The 19,551-nt window shown below is 38.3% G+C and overlaps 8 protein-coding genes across 8 annotated transcripts; 5 read left to right on the top strand and 3 right to left on the bottom strand.

Annotated features, from left to right (window-relative positions):
- On the top strand, positions 1,520-2,346 carry LOC104718929. Its single transcript, XM_010436756.1, has one exon. It carries the CDS (start codon positions 1,795-1,797, stop codon positions 2,242-2,244), a length of 450 nt encoding a protein of 149 aa, XP_010435058.1. The 5' UTR covers positions 1,520-1,794; the 3' UTR covers positions 2,245-2,346.
- LOC104718930 lies at positions 2,381-4,632 on the bottom strand. Its single transcript, XM_010436757.2, has 4 exons — positions 4,546-4,632; positions 4,350-4,423; positions 3,676-4,142; positions 2,381-3,594 (listed from the first exon to the last, which is right to left on the bottom strand). The coding sequence occupies exons 2-4, from the start codon at positions 4,385-4,387 to the stop codon at positions 2,447-2,449; spliced, it is 1,653 nt and encodes a 550-aa protein (XP_010435059.1). The 5' UTR covers positions 4,388-4,423; positions 4,546-4,632; the 3' UTR covers positions 2,381-2,446.
- LOC104718931 (pentatricopeptide repeat-containing protein At4g14850-like) lies at positions 4,747-7,153 on the top strand. The gene is made up of 2 exons (XM_010436758.2): positions 4,747-6,423; positions 6,533-7,153. The coding sequence occupies exons 1-2, from the start codon at positions 4,835-4,837 to the stop codon at positions 6,996-6,998; spliced, it is 2,055 nt and encodes a 684-aa protein (XP_010435060.1). The 5' UTR covers positions 4,747-4,834; the 3' UTR covers positions 6,999-7,153.
- Positions 7,206-7,994, top strand: LOC104718927 (transcription repressor OFP11-like). Its single transcript, XM_010436752.2, has one exon. It carries the CDS (start codon positions 7,293-7,295, stop codon positions 7,848-7,850), a length of 558 nt encoding a protein of 185 aa, XP_010435054.1. The 5' UTR covers positions 7,206-7,292; the 3' UTR covers positions 7,851-7,994.
- On the top strand, positions 7,947-8,641 carry LOC104718928 (preprotein translocase subunit SECE1). Its single transcript, XM_010436753.1, has one exon. It carries the CDS (start codon positions 8,005-8,007, stop codon positions 8,539-8,541), a length of 537 nt encoding a protein of 178 aa, XP_010435055.1. The 5' UTR covers positions 7,947-8,004; the 3' UTR covers positions 8,542-8,641.
- Positions 8,734-11,338, bottom strand: LOC104718926 (cysteine synthase 1-like). Its single transcript, XM_010436751.2, has 11 exons — positions 11,211-11,338; positions 10,964-11,012; positions 10,762-10,871; positions 10,627-10,684; positions 10,281-10,544; positions 10,052-10,189; positions 9,911-9,962; positions 9,697-9,776; positions 9,529-9,588; positions 9,209-9,289; positions 8,734-9,046 (listed from the first exon to the last, which is right to left on the bottom strand). The coding sequence occupies exons 2-11, from the start codon at positions 10,994-10,996 to the stop codon at positions 8,954-8,956; spliced, it is 969 nt and encodes a 322-aa protein (XP_010435053.1). The 5' UTR covers positions 10,997-11,012; positions 11,211-11,338; the 3' UTR covers positions 8,734-8,953.
- Positions 13,781-14,513, top strand: LOC104718925 (ferredoxin-1-like). The gene has a single exon (XM_010436750.1). It carries the CDS (start codon positions 13,847-13,849, stop codon positions 14,309-14,311), a length of 465 nt encoding a protein of 154 aa, XP_010435052.1. The 5' UTR covers positions 13,781-13,846; the 3' UTR covers positions 14,312-14,513.
- LOC104718924 (FRIGIDA-like protein 4b) lies at positions 14,734-17,664 on the bottom strand. The gene is made up of 3 exons (XM_010436749.2): positions 16,622-17,664; positions 16,316-16,491; positions 14,734-15,506 (listed from the first exon to the last, which is right to left on the bottom strand). Exons 1-3 carry the CDS (start codon positions 17,568-17,570, stop codon positions 14,985-14,987), a joined length of 1,647 nt encoding a protein of 548 aa, XP_010435051.1. The 5' UTR covers positions 17,571-17,664; the 3' UTR covers positions 14,734-14,984.

Here is a 19,551-nt window from a genome sequence, read left to right as displayed (position 1 = left end):
TCACCCTTGCCAGACACACACTTTCCCAACAGATCAGCTTGAGACATGATCAAAAACGCAAAGCTCAAACCAACCCACCAGAAGTAATGAAGGAAACAAGATTTTTTTTTTGAAAGCTGTAAGAGCAAGAAACTTAGATGAGAACTGTGATGAGAGAATATCTCTACAGCTCGATCCCTTTTAAACTCTCCAGCCTTCCAAAATAGTCGACCAAACAAATGCATTGATTTGGTAAAAAGATAGCGATTGATGTCCTCTTGATTTGCATACACCATCAGAATATGGAACCGTATCCCCATCGCACCAGAAAAAGGAAATTGAATCCTTACCAAACACATCCAAAGGGCGATCCATCGTGATCTGATACAGAAAACCAGATCCGACAATAAGACCAAAATCCCAGAATAGGAAACCCAGATTTTGTCCGCTTCCATACAAGAATCAGAAGGTTCTGGTTTAACTCGAGTAAAAGAGCTTGACAATAAAACCACATCTCCAGAGAGGAAAATCCCAATCCTAGACTGTCGCAATCGAGATTCACTCTATCTTGATTTGCTCATAGGACAGATCCCATCTTCTTTCCAAATCCTGTTACCCCAATCGCCAATTAGATCAGATCGAGCAACCCAATCAACCCGCGTAAGGAAACAGAGCCCAAACCTTGTAAGCAAGTATCCAATCAGATCGAAAATCCCATACTTGGGTCCTCTCTCTCGCTAAAACATAATAAACTAGATCAGAACCATATCTCAAAGTAATGAAAAAAAATTTTTGCGAGAATTCCCACAAGACTTTCGCTCATTCCAGTAAATACCCAATCTTAGGGAGAATTCCGAGTACCAGTAACCCTCAAAGAATCCAAACCAACCATAGTAGCAACCATACCAATTCATTCAGAACCCTAGATTCGCCGTCGCCATCATTATCATCTTTTTTTTATTATTATTTTTTTTGTTCGTACAATCCTGTTTTTTTTTTTTTTGCACAAAATATTTTTTCTTTCCTTTTTTTTTTGGAACATTACGAGTTTGATTTGACCATACATGTTTTCTTCATTTCTTGATTTATTTATTTTTCTTTCTTACCTTTCTACATTTCAAAGTTATTTTCTGATTTTAATTAGAAGTTTAGCCAATGGTTTTTCTTGGATCACTAGACTTACATTGATTATTTCACTATTCACACATTTTGTGCATAGTTTGGAATCAATATCTAGACCGAAAATAGCCAAATGTAAGAAACAAATTTTGCATATATCTATTAATACTAAATTCTCTCACAAACCTTGCACTTTCCCCTTTTTTTATTTTTCTCAAAAATGATTGTCATAAGTCATTAAAAAAAGAAAGTTGTCATATCTCATAAACTTGTAAAAACAGTAACAAAAGATAAGACCAAATCACACAAAAAGTGATGACCAAAAAAAACAATAAACATAAACCCCACACGTAATCTGCAAGAAGAATTAGCCATTCCTTTTGTCTTTTTTTCCATCTCTTGGCTTCTTCATATATAACAACCTCTCATCCATTTTCATCACTTAATTTGCCTAATCCCAAAATCTTTGATCATAATAATAAATGATCAAAAGATCTCAAGAGTGATAGAGAAAGAGCAAACAAAGACTTATAAACAGAGCCGTAGCTTTTCTGGCAAAAACTTTTGATTCCCACAAAACAAAAAAAAAGGTGATCACTTTTTTTCTTTTATAAAGATTCCTTCATCATCTTTTTTTCTCCTCCTATTAGTTTTGACCCAATCGCTTCTTATCACACTCTTCACAAACCCCAAAATATGAGAATCCTTCCTTTACCTAGAAACAACATTCTCATCCATCATAACGCTCCTCTTGAACCCGGAAAGAAGCTACGACGTCTACCACATATCTTCAGCCGTGTCTTAGAGCTGCCCTTGAAGTCAGACGCTGACGTGGCCGTTCAAGAGAATCCTGACTGTTTCAGGTTCGTCGCGGAAACTAACGGAGGTGGAGGAGGTGTGAGGGCTTACATGGTGGAGATTCATCCTGGTGTGACCAAGATACTAGTGAGAACGAATGGTTCATCGTCTCTTGGTTTGTCTCTGGATGAGCTTGAGCTTGACGTGTGGCGTTTCAGGCTACCGGAATCAACTAGACCTGATCTCGTCACGGTGGACTGCGACGGCGATGGTGAATTGATTGTCACGGTGCCTAAGATTGAAGAAGAAGAAGACAACGGTAGAGATTTGATAGTGCTTGTACATTAGTTAGTAATCTAATGTGATTTGTTGATCATATGATGTTTCTGAAAAATCAGAAAAATCTTGACTTTTTAATCTAATGGCATCAAAGTTACGATCTTTTTAATAGTTTTACTTAGGATTTGCAGAGAGATTATGGAAATGGACAAAAGTATAATTTTTTTTTGCAATTTTCAAGAGTTCACAAGTATATATAACCTATAATGGTTTAGAGATAGAAGCCTTTGAGAGAAGAGAATTTATCAAGGATCTCTGCTTCGCGTTTAAGAGCATTGTCTTTCTTCGTTTCCCAATCAGGTTTCTTCAAGTTCGCTGCTTGAACTTCTTGTACCACTTTAGGTATTGAGTTTGCAACCATCTTCTGACCAAAGCTTAGATCAACCTTCTCTTTCTCCTTTTTACCGTTGCTTCGGGTCAGCTCTGTCCGTCTAGCTTGAAGCTGCGTGATTTGCTCGTCAATTTCACGGATTGTCTTGGTGTTTGTATCAACTTCTGTTTGAATATTTCCTAGCTTCTCCTTTAAGTCGCTGTATTCGGACTTGAGTGATGCGACTTTGCCTTTGTTAAGCTCGAGAGCAGAGAAGAACCTGTTTGCATCTTGTATCACGTTTTTGTTCTCTTGAAAAACTTCGCTCAAAGTAGGAATCTCTTCGATAAGCTTCAACCTTACTATTTCTTCAGCTGAAAGGATTGGATCTTTCTTGAGTTTAGTGGCCAAGCTTGCTATCTCCACAGCTTCATTAGACATGAACAAGGAAGATAAATCTTTTTCCAAGAGCGATGAAAGCTTCGTCCGAGCTTCTGCCCATTCATGTTGTTTCACTGGAGAGCTTTCACTGACGGGAAGAGATGATGAAGACTCATGTCCCGCTTCTGAAGGCTGTTGCTGAAGAAGGTTATCTAGAGAGTTGAGATAACTGTCAAACTCTTCAGGGTTTATATCCACAGGAGCGTGAGAGACTGCAATGACACCGTTTATAGGAGAAACATAGATATGAGGAACCGATGTTTCTGCTTTTTCCTCTGCGAAGTTACCTCTGCGTTTCTTCATTTTCTTGCCGTTCTTCTTTGCATCTTCGTCCAAGTCAACCACATCATCACCTTGTTGTTGTCTTGTGGAGCGTCTCGAGGAGGATTGCCGAGCTGAATTCTGTTTGGTGGCTGGAGGAGTTGTTGTAACTCTCTTTTTACTAGGTGTTGCTTTAGTTTTTACTTCAACAGGTTCATAACTCTGTGCCTGCTGCACCAGTTTTCTCTTCCTCTGGCTGTAACGTGAAGTTGTTCCTTCTTTTTCACCAACGTCATCTTGATTCTGTCCTTCTTTGGATGTCTCTTCAAACAAAGACGCAGCATCAACTGCAGAAATAGAAAAGAAAAGGAAACATCATTCATGTGTTCATGGCAGATGCAAAAGAAGAAGAGAGAATTAATATATACCTCTATTCGTAGGCTGAAGCAAAGCCGGAATAGACCAAGTAAACGATGCAAAGAATGATTTAACATCCATATCAGGAAACCTCGTTTCAAGATAACGAGAAAGAGTGTTTTTGCCTGCAAAATGTTTAGGTGCATTCTTGCCCTTAAGCCTGTCAGGGAGAATAAGAAACCGATCCTTATGGAACCCGGTAGTATTCACTCTCTTCCCAACTCTCCAACTCCAAACATCACCAGGACTCGGGAAATCAACAGGTGCATATGGCAAACCTTGACCACTAGAATCCGGCGGAATCGCCGGGAGTTGGTTCAAATCAGCTCCCTCGGGAGTCAAGGAGCTTCTGTTACCATTTACCTTCTCATGATCAACATCATCACCTTCCTTATGGAATCCGTTTTCCCTAAAGTCCTCTTTTACCACCCGGACTGGTTCAGTCTCCTTACTCATTAGAACTGATTCATCATCAAATCTGCGCAAAGTTCATAAATGTAACTGAATCAAACAACATGACTTTTACTAAATGTTAAAAGCTAACATAGATTTGATTATTCTATTCCCAAATTAAACAACATTGATCATACAATGTCTCAATCTAAAGATATAATAATCAATGCAGAGACAGAAACCATATAAAACAAGTGTAACCAAATTGATGAATGAATTGAATTTGAATTACCCATGAGGAGTTTGACACATCTCTTCTTCCATATCCATTGAAGCTGCAGACCAAAAAAAAAAAACCCTAATTCCCTGCGATAGAGAAAACAACCAAAATACACAAAACAAAGGTGAATTATACAATTTGTAACAATAGTTTTGGAGACAAAACTACACAAAATTAACAAATTCAAAGTTGAATTGAAGAAAACAACCTATAAAGATACGAACTTTAGGGACTCGAGAATAGAGAGAGTAACGCCGATCTAAAGAGCTCAACAACAAGAGATGAGAAGATTACAAAACTGTTCGATTCATTCCTTTATATACTAGTCTCTTTCAATCAGACGCGAGCGCAAGTTACTATTATACCCTTTGATTGGTACATCTTCGTCCAGTGAAGGATTTGAAAATTACCATTATGCCATTCGATGTTTCATTCTTCTTCTTCACCGGTCTGAAAAGTGAGAAAAGCTATGACCTTTCCGATCGCCAGCGTTAGTGATGAGCCTCCTCTCCGCGGACGCACTTGGGTTACTTCTCAAGAACGCAATCTCCACGAGTTCCTTGCGCTTGGGTCGCGTCGTCCACGGGAGAATCGTCAAAACCCTCGATTCACCGCCTCCACCGTTTCTCGCGAACTACCTCATCAGCTTATACTCAAAACTCGACCATCCCGAATCAGCTCGAATCGTTCTCCGGCTCACGCCTGCTCGGAACGTCGTCTCTTGGACCTCACTTGTCTCTGGACTTGTTAACAACGGTCACTTCTCCACCGCTTTGTTTGAATTCTTCGAAATGCGACGGGAAGGTGTTGTTCCAAATGATTTCACTTTCCCTTGCGCTTTTAAAGCTGTGGGTTCTTTGCGTTTACCCGTTACTGGGAAACAGATTCATGGGCTTGCTGTGAAGTGTGGAAGGATACTTGATGTGTTTGTTGGGTGTAGCGCTTTCGATATGTATTGTAAGACTAGGCTCAGAGATGATGCACGGAAGCTGTTCGACGAAATTCCTGAGAGGAACTGTGAAACTTGGAATGCTTACATATCTAACTCTGTGATTGATGGGAAGCCCTTGGAAGCTATTGAAGCCTTTATAGAGTTTAGAAGGATTGGTGGGAAGCCAAATTCGATTACTTTTTGCGGTTTCCTTAATGCTTGTTCTGATGGGTTACACTTGGATCTAGGAAAGCAGTTGCACGGGCTTGTGTTCCGGTTTGGGTTTGATTCAGATGTTTCAGTGTACAATGGGTTGATTGATTTCTATGGGAAGTGTAAACAGATTCTTTGCAGTGAGATTGTTTTTGCTGAAATGGGAACCAAAAATGCTGTTTCTTGGTGCTCATTGGTTGCTGCATATGTGCAGAATCATGAGGATGAGAAGGCGTCTATGTTATATCTACGTTCAAGGAAGGATATTGTTGAGACCTCTGACTATATGATCTCAAGTGCTCTGAGTGCGTGTGCTGGTATGGCAGGTCTTGAGTTGGGAAGATCTATACATGCTCAAGCTGTGAAGGCGTGTGTTGAAAGGACTATCTTTGTTGGGAGTGCCCTCGTTGACATGTATGGAAAATGCGGATGCATAGAAGATTCAGAACAAGCGTTTGATGAAATGCCTGAGAGGAACCTAGTGACTCTGAATTCACTGATTGGAGGATATGCTCATCAGGGTCAGGTTGATCTGGCATTGGCGTTATTTGAAGAAATGGCACCACGTGGATGCGGTCCGACTCCAAATTATATGACGTTTGTGTCCTTGCTTTCCGCTTGTAGTAGAGCAGGGGCTGTGGAAGATGGTATGAAGATATTTGATTCGATGAAGAGTACTTATGGCATTGAGCCAGGGGCTGAGCATTATTCCTGCATCGTGGACATGTTAGGGCGAGCGGGAATGGTAGAACGGGCTTATGAATTCATAAAGAAAATGCCAATTCAACCGACAATTTCAGTATGGGGTGCTCTTCAGAATGCTTGTCGGATGCATGGTAAGCCACACCTGGGAATACTAGCAGCTGAGAGCCTTTTCAAACTTGACCCTAAAGATTCAGGCAACCACGTTCTGCTTTCCAATACGTTTGCAGCAGCTGGGAGGTACGTGAACCGTATTGAGAGTTTCCATGTTCCATTAATTTTGCTAGGTTGGAATGTTATCTTGTATTCGGTTACTTCTGATCTAACTAAATACACCGATCAATAATAGGTGGGCGGAAGCCAATACCGTAAGAGAAGAAATGAAAGGCGTAGGGATCAAGAAAGGAACCGGGTACAGTTGGATCACAGTGAAGAACCAAATCCATGCATTTCAAGCCAAGGACAGATCCCACATAATGAACAAGGAGATTCAGACAATGCTGACCAAGCTAAGGAATGAAATGGAGGCTTCAGGATACAAGCCCGACTTAAAACTCTCGCTTTATGATCTGGAGGAAGAAGAACAAGCAGCGGAAGTCGCATACCACAGTGAGAAATTGGCTCTAGCATTTGGCCTAGTGACTTTACCACTCGGTATTCCCATTCGAATCACTAAAAACCTTAGAATCTGCGGAGATTGCCACAGCTTCTTCACGTTTGTATCTGGTAGTGTCAAGAGAGAGATCATTGTGAGAGACAATAACCGGTTTCATCGTTTCATGGATGGGATATGTTCTTGTAGAGATTATTGGTAAATTAGTAGTATCAGTTTATAAGGTTAAACAATTAATTATATCTTAACATCTTAAAGATAATAATATGATCATCTTCTAGTTACAAGACTTGGTAAAATCCGCGTTGTAAACACTTTATTTAAAAAGTTGAAGCCAGCTACGTTATGGAGATTGCATTTCACTACGTGACCTCCTCTTTAAGTTGTTAATACACAATTTGTTTTGCATGTATAAAATAAGCATTACTAAAACAAAGGTCTTAATCATTCCTCCTCAATTATACATTTGATTCAAAAGCCAAATAAACAAAAAAAAATGTCGAATTTTCTAAGGAAGAAGCTACACCTCTGCTTCTCATCCACCTCCGGTGGTCTCTCACCGTCGATTCCTTCTTCTCCGATCATCGTATCAAACCACAACGCTCCATCTCATCATCTTCACAAAACCCCCTCAATCTTCATGAACAACTTCAACTCTCTATACGATCACCTCTCTGTTTCCTCTCCTCTCCACCGCCGTCACAGTTCCGATAACCCCGCCGGATTATTCTCCTCTATCCGCCGCGACGAAGTAGAAGAAAACGACGACACTTCCGCCGCCGTTTCAAAACTATTAACCGGCGGAACAGCGATCATGAAGCATATAGATTCACCGGATCCGTACAGAGACTTCGGACGGTCGATGAGAGAGATGGTGGAAGCTAGAGATTTAACGAGAGACGTCGCCGCCGATAGAGAGTACTTACACGAACTGTTGTTCTGTTATCTCTCTTTGAATCCGAAACATACTCACAAATTCATCGTCTCTGCTTTCGCCGATACACTCCTCTGGTTACTTTCTCCGTCGCCGGGGAATTCTTTCATGTCCCAGTAGTTCCTCTCTAATTTTAATATTTGGGCCTGTGGGCTTACAAAGGCCCAAACTTGTAACAACTCTTACTACTCATTGCTGTATCTGATCGTTACTTCAGAGATATGTGAATTTATCCACAAACGAATTAAGAAAAAAGTTTCCCAATTTCGAAAAAATGTCACTGACCGCACAATTTTCGCCGCCGGTCACCGGAACAACTAGGAGTCTCCGGGATACGAAATCGTCAACGTCCACTCGCCGTGTGTTTCTTCCGATTTACACTGAGATTAGAACTCCGGCGATGAGAAATCTTAAGAAATCGTCGTATTTTGTGGTTAAAGCTATCGAACAGAGACGGGATACAGCTGGATCTGAATCGGAGTCAGAAGCGACACCTTCACCGGCGGAAGAGAGCGGAAGCGGAGGAGCTAAGGAGGTGGAGATTAGTGCGATAGGAGCAGAGATAAAAGCGGCGATGGAGCAGAGGAAAGCAGCGGAAGAGGAGAAAGGGAAGAACGAGTTCTGGAGCGGAGTGGCGGATGAAGTGAAGGAGATCGAGTGGCCGGCGTTTCAAAAAGTGCTGGGAACGACTGGTGTTGTGCTTGGTGTTATCGCTGGTTCTAGCGTCGTTTTGCTCACTGTTAATTTCGTTTTGGCTGAACTGTCTGATCGTGTGTTCATCGGTAAAGGTGTTCAAGATTTCTTCAGCTGATAATTGCGGAAATTGATAAGATTTGTGTGTACAATTTTAGTAATTGCAATGATAAGATTGAGAAAGGTTGTTGATTTGTGTAGATGAGCATTACCTTCTTCTTCTTCATTGTCCTAATCTTTATACTTAAAAACCTCTCAAATTCAGAAAGATTCCTAATTCGTGGCTTTGGCTATGTTGGTTTAGTTCAGATCATGAAACATAATGATACTTATGGACAAAGACTTCATTAACAGCAAGTCGTTCACAAAACAAACAGAGGAGTTTCATTTTTTAATTTTTATTGTCACACGAAAGAAGATACAGATAGAAGCAAAGACGCACTGCAACTGCAGATGAAGAGTCTCTCTGTAGGAGAAACTATGAACATCTCTTTTATTTTCGCGTCTCTTAAGAAGAAATGGGAGACTTTTTAAGCCTCGAAGGTCATGGATTCTGCTTCTTTCCTTGTCGCATCGAATAGGACTGTCGATAGATACCTCTCCCCGAAACTCGGGAATATCGCCTGTAGAATAGTTCAGTAGATTTAGTTTTACATCAGCATCAGAATGAAAATACTATGGACTTAAAAAGTGGAACACTGGTTTTGCTTGTTTCTTGTTTCTAGGTTTTGTTAGAGCTTTTTTAGCTTTGGGGTGATAAATAATAACATAACCAAAGAGCTTACCACAAACAGCTTCCCAGCGTTTTCTGGTTTCTTTGCAAGTTTGATTGCTGCAGCTGCTGCTGCACCAGATGATATTCCCACCTACAATTTTTAGCTTTTGTTGTTAGACAACCGTTTTTAATATGAAATGAGAATCTGCTGCCAACCCCATACCATATGAACAACTGATCCTAGTGAAAGCCACATTTGTTTCTGAGTTTTGAATCTTAATGGTCTCAACTTATCTAAGTAAAGATCAAGGAACAAAAAACAAATTTGTAGCATTGCAGGGAATTGTGATCAAGGTAAAACTCATTCATTGTGAAATGTGAAACACTTACAAGAAGACCTTCCTTAAGAGCAAGTTGTCTTGCCATGTCGATGGATTCATCACTTGAAACCTGTAGAAAGCGTTACAGGAAAGGTGGAAAGAGGCAAGTAAGAAATGTAGCTCTCTCAAATCCAATGTGTTTTACTATTAGTTAAAAAAAATTGGAAAGATGTCATACCTGAACAACTTCATCTATAAGATCAACATTCAATACACTTGGAATAAACCCAGCTCCTATCCCTTGAATTTTGTGAGGGCCTTAAATCATTTTCAGAAAATATCAGGTGTTAGTCAACTCCAATAAACAAATAATGAAGCATGAGGCCGAACGAAAAAACGAGAGGGGGACATGCATGATTAGAGTAGGAAAACGAAGGAGGAACCAAAATCACCTGGCTTCCCACCGGATAGAATAGCACTTTCAACTGGCTCCACTCCATACAGCTGACAGACGAGGAAACAAAATGAGAAACCGTGCAAAGACACATAACTTAGATAACAAAGCCACTTGTATGAGAAGAAGGAACTCTCACCTTTACGTTTGCGTTTTGTTCTTTAAGATATTTTCCTGCACCTGTAATGGTACCACCAGTACCAATTCCAGAAACAAAGCCATCGATCTTTCCATCAGTGCCTTTCCATATCTCAGGTCCAGTAGTCTCATAGTGAATCTGCATTGGAGAGTAAGATGTTAGCAACTTAAAAGTTCAAAAACAGACAAACCAGATTCAGTAAAGCACGACTAATTAATAAGTATTCTACCTTTGGGTTGGCAGGGTTCTCGAACTGTTGGAGCATGTAACCGTTGGGTGTTTTGGCCAAAATCTCTTCCGCCTTTGCGATAGCTCCTTTCATGCCCTTAGCTGGGTCAGTCAAAACCAACTCAACTCCAAAAGCTAAGAGAATGATTCTTCTCTCAATACTCATTGAAGCTGGCATTGTAATAATAAGCTTGTATCCCTTGGCAGCAGCCGTAAATGCTAACCCAACTCCAGTGTTTCCACTTGTTGGCTCAATCAGCACACTCTACAGAACAAACTAAAACGTTAAAACCAATTTCAAACCAAAAAAGACCACAACATAAAAATAGTGGGTTAGGAGAATTAACCTCTCCTGGTTTGATAAGACCCTGTTTCTCCGCATCAGAAATCATGCTAAAACCAATCCTGCAAGAAGAAACAAGGTTTTACACAAAAAACCGAAACGAGGAAACATGGCATAGTTCAGTACTAAAAGCAGAAACCTGTCTTTGACGCTTGAGCAAGGTTCCATCATCTCAAGCTTAGCAGCAACACGACCAACACATCCTTCAGTCACGTTGTTCAAATACACCAATGGAGTGTTCCCAATCAACTGAAGAAAATAGTAAAACAGAATCAGTCAATATACATGAACATGGAACAAAACGCAACTCCTTCGAATATGAACAGTGAAGAAGAACTTACTTCAGTCACATCTTTAGCAATTCTACACGCCATGATTCAAAAAGGTTCACTGCTTAATTCACAAAGAGAAAAGACCAAAAAGGAATAAATCATCCGAATCAATCAACTAAATCACTAGATTCTCAACATCGGAGTAAGCTTAATCCGGTACAATTAGCCGATCAAAACCACATATAAATCGAAATCGGTAGAGGTATATAAGCAAAGCAAATCGAAAAGTATGAGACGAAGAAGACGATGATGATACCTGAGTGTGAAAAGAGTCAACAGTTTGACCAGAATCCGTTTTCTTTTTTTTTGAAGAAAATGGAGAGAATCGTATGGACTTGAAAACCTCGAAATGGATGATTATTATGAGTTATGATGAAGACTGACTTTTTTTACAGGTGTCATTCACATGTTTTCGGTTTTATAAAACGCGGTGGTTGGTCACCAAAATCTTTTTCCCGGTTATTTCCGGTTTTAACTCTCCCACCTGGACATTCGGTTATGTTCGATTTAAATCGGTTCACATTTTTTTTAGTTTCGGGTTTTCGGATTCGGTTCACTTTTTTTTTTTGTTCAATTCAGTTAGAACTTGGAACAAAAATACTATAATAATTTTTTCTGTAACTAATATTGTAAAAATTAAGTATATGCTAAATATGTTTTTCTACATACAGCTTTGTTAGAAATTTTTGCTATTCTGTTTAAATTTATGTTGTCATTCAATCAAAATAGTCATATTGCATGTATAATTTCTACTTTGTTCATTTTCAAATATAATTTATACTTTGTTCTTTTTGAAATAGTTATTTTTTAGTTAGATGTTCTAAATCATCAAAACCCCCTCGTATACAAATAAGCATTTTCTATAACATTTTTTTTTAAAAAAAAAATCTTGCTGAAAAGCAAAAAAACTCTATTTGTTGTTTCATCAGTTATCTATTAATAAAATATAATTTTACATATTGCCTTTTTAAAACATATACACAATTATTATAAAATATCTATATATAGCAAACCCACTTTTTGGGCCAGCTCATGTCATCAACATATAAAAGAAAAAGAGAAATAATGGTTGATAATGTTTGGTTGACAAAAAATTAATAAAAATGGTTTAGATTCAAAGCATTTGATCATATGGTTGAGATTCAAGTTTTTTTCTATATATATTTTTCAATGTTTGCGTTTCTTTTCCGCACTCCTTCACATCTAAAGTTTGTAATAATTAATTCCCACACTTTTTGTGTTCATATATAAATTTATTAACCTTGATTTTTTCGCTTAAAATCTGAGTTTTAATTCCTTCTTCGTTAAAATATTGTTGTTTATACATTTATCTTCATTTTTTTTTCCTTTTTCGTAATCATCGTTGTTGATACGCTCATATTCTTTAAAATCTTAATATTTTTTTAATTGAGTCCATAATTTAGATTATTGTTTTTGATTTTAACAATTTTTTTCTTTGTTATATACTTATATTGCATTTGTAACACATTAAATAAATGATAAAATATATAAATTTGAATAGTTAACATATACAAACATATATAGTAACTTAGTTAAAAAATAACAAAATAGTAGAAAAAGAGAAAATTGCAACACTACTTTTAATTTGTCCATGCGGCAACTCTTGGGTTGTTTACCTACTTAAATTAAGAAGGGTAGATCAATATTGCTTGTTACAAAAAAGCAAATCTATGGTATCTTATAATAGGTTCAAGACATTTCATATTGTATGCCAAGAATACAAAATACTAGAACCACAATAAACAAATTTAATTAAATAGTCAATTTTCTATGTTGTAATTCATGTGGGAGATAATTAGTCGGAGATATTAAAAAAATTGAATTCCAACCTTTTTTTATCAACAACATAATCAGTTTTTTGGGAAGGAAATTGAATCCTAAACTATTTTAGGTGATATTAATAGTTTAATATTATCAATCCCATCATGATGTTTTTTTGTACGAGTTATCATTCGAGACAATTGGTAATATGAAAATATAATATAAGTATCAGATCAAAAATAGAGATATGTATATAAATCAAATATATATATATATATCATTATTATACTGATATAATTTTATTTGTATATCAAAATTCTAAAATATGTTTTGAAATAAACGATTTTATTTATAGTTTTATTTTGTACAATCTATGTTTGTCATTCAATCCAAACAGTCATATAGCATGTATAATCTCTAATTTGTTCATTTTCTATAGTTTTTTCAATCTAATGTGCTAAATTTTTAGTCTCTTACTAATTTCAATCTGATAAAAAATTGTATACAAAGAGAAATAAAATCTCTTAATAATTTTGTTGGGTTCCTTTATAATAGCTAAATAAATATATTCTCTTACAATTTTTCTTTTTTGAAATATATACAGCATTTGAATCAAGAGCATTATAATTTCTTGGATCATAGATTACGAGCAAAGTATAGTCATTGAAATTATTTTTTTTTTTTAATTTCTCATCATCTCTTCATCAATATTTCCATTAATATAATCAATTTTATTTTCACATATTTTATAAATTTTACTCAAAAACTTATCAAGTGTTTCGTTGTTAGATTTATTAAACTCGTTTACTTTTTCCTTTTTCTTTCTATTTTCATAGCCTAATGTTTATACCATAACTATCTACATCCATAAATATAACATACAGTATATAACCCAAAGAAAGTGTGTTAAGCTACAACCATGTGTATATTCTAAACCATGTGTGAAAAAAAAGATTTAAGAGGAATTCCGGTTTGATGTATAGTTCGGTTCGGTTCTTATGCAGACCGCTATCCCGAAGATCATCAACGTTATCTGAAGTTATCTCCGTAGAGACCACAAATAGCTCATCACTCTCACTCAACGCAAGAACTCTTTTGTCTCTGTCTCTCATGGCGACTCTTCCTCTCTCTCAAACTTCCACAATCTCTCTTCCTAAACCTTATCTCTCCAAACCCTTTTCAATCCCACTCCGTAACGCCACACTCTCAACAATAACAAATCGCCGGAATTTTCTCAGCTCTTCCGGAAGGATCGTGGCTCGGTCATATAAAGTGGTGGTGGAGCACGACGGCAAAACGACGGAATTGGAAGTTGAACCGGACGAGACGATTCTATCTAAGGCTATTGACTCAGGCCTTGATGTCCCTTACGACTGCAACCTCGGCGTTTGTATGACTTGTCCGGCTAAGCTTGTGACCGGAACGGTGGATCAGAGCGGTGGGATGCTGAGTGATGATGTGGTGGAACGTGGCTACGCGCTTTTATGTGCTTCGTATCCAACTTCTGATTGTCACATTAAGATGATCCCTGAAGAAGAGCTCTTGTCTCTACAGCTCGCCACTGCCAACGACTAATCCATCATCTTCTTGATTGAATTCGGTCCTTTTGGTGTTGTTTTGTAACGAATCTTTGCTATAGAGACTTTGAAATCTTGAATTTTCAAACAAGAAAATGGTTTTTATTTTTACAACATTGCAATTTGGATGGATAAGGGGAAATAAAGTGATGTACATTTTGTATCAGACATAACATAATCCGTAGTACTAGTTTTGCCTATTCCTCGAGTCCATTATACTAGTCTCAAAACTGTTTCTCCAAACGAAACTACAAAATGAATAGTACAAGTTTAGGCCTAAACGCCTTATCCAAGTAGAGTCTAACAATAGCATAAAAGGGAGTACTCCATTTATATTGTCAGAGAGAAAGTAGCAAATGAAACAAGGCGAAGACATGTAACAAACAGAGCAATTCTGATTTAAGAGGAATCTATCTTAAGTACTGAACTAAAAGTTTGTTGATTGAAACATTAGGAAAGTAAAGAGATATGTATAGTTTAAATTAATAAACACATAAGAGGGTAGAATACTACTAATTCAGAGCCAGAGAGAGTGAGAGTGTTAAGCTACAAATTTTAGGATTGAAAGAAAGAGAGATTACAATAAACGACGTAGACAAAACGTAGACACAGAGACACCAGGGATCAGTGGTTGGTTACTTACCATCTTCCTTTTTCCTGTCATTGTCTAATCAGTAGTAAGCATGCTGAATATGGTGGTGCTGGTGGTGCGGGTGAGGATGGTAAACTGGAGGGGGTGGAGCAGCCACCGGACTGCAGTATGTACCATATGCTACAGGATAACTGACTGGAGAAGCTTGGTACGATCCATGAACCGCCTCAGGTGAGTATTGGTATGGAGGGCTCCTGTTGTTGTAGATGGTAGGTGGGGATGTGGTGTATGCTGCTGGTACACCGTACTGAGGAGAGTGGCTAGGGGATCTGATGAATGTTGGTGGGGGAGGTGGGAAAGAGGAGACATATGCGTTTGTGATACGCCCTGCTTTCGCTGGTGGCATTGGACCGTTGTAGCTTGCTCGGGTTCTCTTGTTGGCGGGAATGGCTGCTGGTTTTCTTTTCTCGGTTTTGGTCTTCTCTAGCTGATCCAACCGCTTCTTGAGATTCTCGGGAGGGAATTCTTCCTCGAGTTTGTATTCTTCTATGCATTTTAAGACTGCTCTGAGTGCTGACTGCTCCTTGCGCGCCACAAGATGCTAGGAAAATAATAGCAACTTTGTCAGAAGGTTTACACATTTCTAAGAGAGTCCACCGAAGAAACAGTTTACAAAAACCTCTGCAACGGATCCAGAAAAGAAAAACTGAAAAACTAATTTGAGATAAACAAGTAACACAAATGAAGGCAAGTACCGCAGATCGGCCAGGATTGTTAGAATCCTCTGTGATTAAAGCTGTTGCTTTCTTGGCATCCCTCAGATAAGCTTTGAGCAAAGGAACAGGAGGGAACTTGTGTACAAGACCAACTTCAAAAGTGAAATGAACCGCATCAAGCTGTTGTCCCCTGATGATCAACTCTTCAATCATATCTGTTTAAAACCATAACAACCCAAAACCATCACTCTCCATTTCAGATAATACTCACAAGTTCCCATGAAACAATACCATAAGCTTCCATGAAGTTTATATACTAAACAAGAAGTAGCAAAGAAAANGCATTGGACCGTTGTAGCTTGCTCGGGTTCTCTTGTTGGCGGGAATGGCTGCTGGTTTTCTTTTCTCGGTTTTGGTCTTCTCTAGCTGATCCAACCGCTTCTTGAGATTCTCGGGAGGGAATTCTTCCTCGAGTTTGTATTCTTCTATGCATTTTAAGACTGCTCTGAGTGCTGACTGCTCCTTGCGCGCCACAAGATGCTAGGAAAATAATAGCAACTTTGTCAGAAGGTTTACACATTTCTAAGAGAGTCCACCGAAGAAACAGTTTACAAAAACCTCTGCAACGGATCCAGAAAAGAAAAACTGAAAAACTAATTTGAGATAAACAAGTAACACAAATGAAGGCAAGTACCGCAGATCGGCCAGGATTGTTAGAATCCTCTGTGATTAAAGCTGTTGCTTTCTTGGCATCCCTCAGATAAGCTTTGAGCAAAGGAACAGGAGGGAACTTGTGTACAAGACCAACTTCAAAAGTGAAATGAACCGCATCAAGCTGTTGTCCCCTGATGATCAACTCTTCAATCATATCTGTTTAAAACCATAACAACCCAAAACCATCACTCTCCATTTCAGATAATACTCACAAGTTCCCATGAAACAATACCATAAGCTTCCATGAAGTTTATATACTAAACAAGAAGTAGCAAAGAAAAGTTACCAGGCATTTGGTCACCCAAACCAACTGAAACAGCAAGCTTAGGCATCTGTTTACGCCAAGCTGAACCAACCACAAGCTTCCTGTAAAGAGCAAGATCATCCTTCTTCACAATTCCAAAAGTCACAAGATGCTGCAGAAACGTATGAACATCAGGTGTTTTCACATTCTCTATCCCTCCTCTCTCTTCCAAGCTCGCCTTCCACGTCTCAGCAATCTCCTTAGCTTTCTCCTTAACGCTCGGAGTTACAAGCAGCCTCGATTTCCCCATCAATGGATCAACCATAACTGGAATCAAACTCTCCAAAATCACCACACAAGCCCATCCGAAATCATTGCTCACTTTCTCACCACCGCCTCTTTTATCAACCGGAAAAACCTCAGATACAGCCTCGAGCACTAGCTTCGGCGGATCCACACAATCCACCAACGCCGCCGGAATCTGCGACCGGAGATTCTCCAATTCCTTCTTCCTCGCAATCACAAAACCCCAGAATCCTCTCGCGTCCATCTTCAAACAAATCGATTTCAGCGCCGCCGATAGAATCCCTTCTCCGTCGCCGTCGCCGTCGTCAACCTCTCCAGTATCATCATCATCATCATCATTCGCCGTCGCAGTATCACCACCGTCTCTAGCTTTCTCCAGCGATTCCAACGCGGCTCTAGCTCGCTCCTCAACTTTCCCCGCCGCGATCTCGACGCTGTGGTCTATAGTGACCTCACGATGCTTAAGCAACTCAATCGAAGTCTGAGTCTGATTATCTAAAGTTTCAATCATCTGTTTCAGAGCTTCAGATTTCTTCATCAGACTCTGCTCCATCGAAGTGAAATGTTCGGAGAGCTCTTTCCACAGAAGATTACAGCTCGTCATCAGAGACGCCTGCTTCTGAAACTCGAAGAAACTCGGCTGATCTGACTCAACTAACTCGCCTGGATCGGGGGAAGACTCCATCTCCGGTTAATCGGACGGTGATTAAACTCAAAAAGTTCGGTTCGATTTTAGCAGAGAAGAAGAAGGTTAAAAAAACAAAGTGACTGAGAAAACCTAAAAATGGCAGAGAGTATAATAATAAGAGAAGAGTGATGACGTGGATAAGTGAGAAAAGCGACACGTGTTATGGCGTCTGTAACTATGGCGCGACTATGACAGCCATCTAGAGTGCGTGCGTACTTTAATGACGGCAGCAGCAGTAGCCAGCCACTATACATTCCTGATTGGTTGTTGTTGCTATCGTGAACGGAGGACAATGCGTAGGATAAGAGGCTTGTGTTGATGTGTAATTGTGTATGGTTATGTCCAGCGGTTTAGGTATTTGGATTTTCGGTTTGGATCGGTTCGAGTAATTTGGATTTCAAAATTTAAGGGTTGAAATGTTTAAAATCCAATTGGAATTTAAATGTTTTTCCGGATTGAATAAGTTTAGTTTGGATCTAAATTATATTGTAAATCTAACTTATCTAAACTTAGTTAGAGTCATTACACTCAACTCAAATATGTGTATGTATTGCTTCGGTTTAGCGAAACACAAATCATATTCTACATACATACAATCGATGGGTTTTATTGAGTAAACGAAACCGTATAAAAACCGGGTTTTTGGATCGGTTCGTAATATCGGATTGAATTTTTGCGAGTCGGATTTTATCCCTTGCTGGTGACGTTAAGAAAAGGTGTGGTAAACCGGAAATGTTTTGTCGGTTAACGTATCAGTTTAGGTGGAACCAACAAAAAAAAAAAAAGGAAAAGAGAGGGAGAAAGAAGTAGGCCAGACCCACTGACCACCACATGCGTTGAGTCAGAAGACAGTGAAGCATTGCCGGCATAAATGTATGCAAAATTTTACTTTACGATATTTTTAATTTTGTGTAAAACGAATAAATAGTGTAGAAGAGAATGTTGTTGTTGGTATTATTATTCCAAGAATTAAAGTTGTACGTATGGAGAAGAGAACTTGTAAAATGGTGGTGTAATGAAATAGGCATGCGTTTAAGTTTGTTGGACCCAACGTGATGTTTAAGTAATCACACACAAAAAAAATAAAACCTTTTTACACTAATTATTAGTGTTTTTACATAATTCATTACATTAGTAGTAACTTGATAACATTTATTATAGAACCTAAAAATTCCGAGCCAAACTCAGTTAGAGAGGTACGGTGTGTCATGTGTGGTCATATATAGCCTCCAAATCACATGTAAACTTTTGAAGTCCAAAAACATGTTTTATATTATGTTATAGATTTTGTTCAACTCTTTCACTATAAAAAAAAAAAAAAAGAAAAATAGTTGGAATATACGTATGTGAAAAGTTTTAAGTATTTTTTGTCATCTAATCTAAAATGGCCAACCATAGTTAAAAAAATATCGTAGTAGGTAGATTTAAGGACTTGGATTTTTTCAAGTGATGAGGTGAACTTTTAAACCACTTACTAGTAATTAGTTAGGTAGAAGAATATACCATAATTATCGTCTTACGTTCACAAATTAAAACCTAAAAGAAGAACAATTTCCATATCACACAGTATTAGACCACAACACTGAATAAAATCTATTGTGGAAAAGTCTATGTTTTAACTTCGGATGGATGAGGATATACTAATGAAATTATTGCTTTTAGCTACTTACAAATGATTGCAACAATATATAGAATAAAGCAAATGAAACGAAATATTGCACTTTTTGGATAATCAATAATGGAGTTGACAACTATAATAATTGATTGTTTTGGAGTAAACATGATTAGTTTTTTTCCCGGGCCGGCATGTTGAAACAGGAATGAGGGGAAAGTGAGATTAAGATGATTCAAATTCACAAGTGAGAGATATAATGATTTAAAGTCGTGCAGAGTATGCAGTGATTTGACATGAAACTTATAGTAGTAACATGATAAGACACTCTGACACTGTATAAGCTTAAAGCTTTTAATCATTTTG

Source organism: Camelina sativa, chromosome 10, assembly GCF_000633955.1.
Source record: "Camelina sativa cultivar DH55 chromosome 10, Cs, whole genome shotgun sequence".
NCBI classification, from domain to species: domain Eukaryota; kingdom Viridiplantae; phylum Streptophyta; class Magnoliopsida; order Brassicales; family Brassicaceae; genus Camelina; species Camelina sativa.
The sequence above is the reverse complement of the archived record's forward strand: the minus strand, read 5'-3'. Positions and strand labels throughout refer to the sequence as shown.

What these genes read in the sequence shown, in the direction of transcription:
- LOC104718929 (XM_010436756.1), top strand. Translation starts at nt 1,795, where the DNA reads ATGAGAATCCTTCCTTTACCTAGAAACAACATTCTCATCCATCATAAC.
- LOC104718930 (XM_010436757.2), bottom strand. Translation starts at nt 4,387, where the DNA reads ATGGATATGGAAGAAGAGATGTGTCAAACTCCTCATGG. An exon ending in ATGTGTCAAACTCCTCATGG is followed by an intron (nt 4,143 to 4,349) that starts GTAATTCAAATT and finishes AACTTTGCGCAG; the next exon opens with ATTTGATGATGAATCAGTTC. An exon ending in GCTTCAGCCTACGAATAGAG is followed by an intron (nt 3,595 to 3,675) that starts GTATATATTAAT and finishes CTATTTCTGCAG; the next exon opens with TTGATGCTGCGTCTTTGTTT.
- LOC104718931 (XM_010436758.2), top strand. Translation starts at nt 4,835, where the DNA reads ATGAGCCTCCTCTCCGCGGACGCACTTGGGTTACTTCTCAAGAACGCA. An exon ending in ACGTTTGCAGCAGCTGGGAG is followed by an intron (nt 6,424 to 6,532) that starts GTACGTGAACCG and finishes GATCAATAATAG; the next exon opens with GTGGGCGGAAGCCAATACCG.
- LOC104718927 (XM_010436752.2), top strand. Translation starts at nt 7,293, where the DNA reads ATGTCGAATTTTCTAAGGAAGAAGCTACACCTCTGCTTCTCATCCACC.
- LOC104718928 (XM_010436753.1), top strand. Translation starts at nt 8,005, where the DNA reads ATGTCACTGACCGCACAATTTTCGCCGCCGGTCACCGGAACAACTAGG.
- LOC104718926 (XM_010436751.2), bottom strand. Translation starts at nt 10,996, where the DNA reads ATGGCGTGTAGAATTGCTAAAGATGTGACTGAA. An exon ending in GTCTTATCAAACCAGGAGAG is followed by an intron (nt 10,545 to 10,626) that starts GTTAATTCTCCT and finishes TTTGTTCTGTAG; the next exon opens with AGTGTGCTGATTGAGCCAAC. An exon ending in CTCTTAAGGAAGGTCTTCTT is followed by an intron (nt 9,290 to 9,528) that starts GTAAGTGTTTCA and finishes TAAAAATTGTAG; the next exon opens with GTGGGAATATCATCTGGTGC.
- LOC104718925 (XM_010436750.1), top strand. Translation starts at nt 13,847, where the DNA reads ATGGCGACTCTTCCTCTCTCTCAAACTTCCACAATCTCTCTTCCTAAA.
- LOC104718924 (XM_010436749.2), bottom strand. Translation starts at nt 17,570, where the DNA reads ATGGAGTCTTCCCCCGATCCAGGCGAGTTAGTTGAGTCAGATCAGCCG. An exon ending in TTTGGGTGACCAAATGCCTG is followed by an intron (nt 16,492 to 16,621) that starts GTAACTTTTCTT and finishes GGTTTTAAACAG; the next exon opens with ATATGATTGAAGAGTTGATC. An exon ending in ACAATCCTGGCCGATCTGCG is followed by an intron (nt 15,507 to 16,315) that starts GTACTTGCCTTC and finishes TTATTTTCCTAG; the next exon opens with CATCTTGTGGCGCGCAAGGA.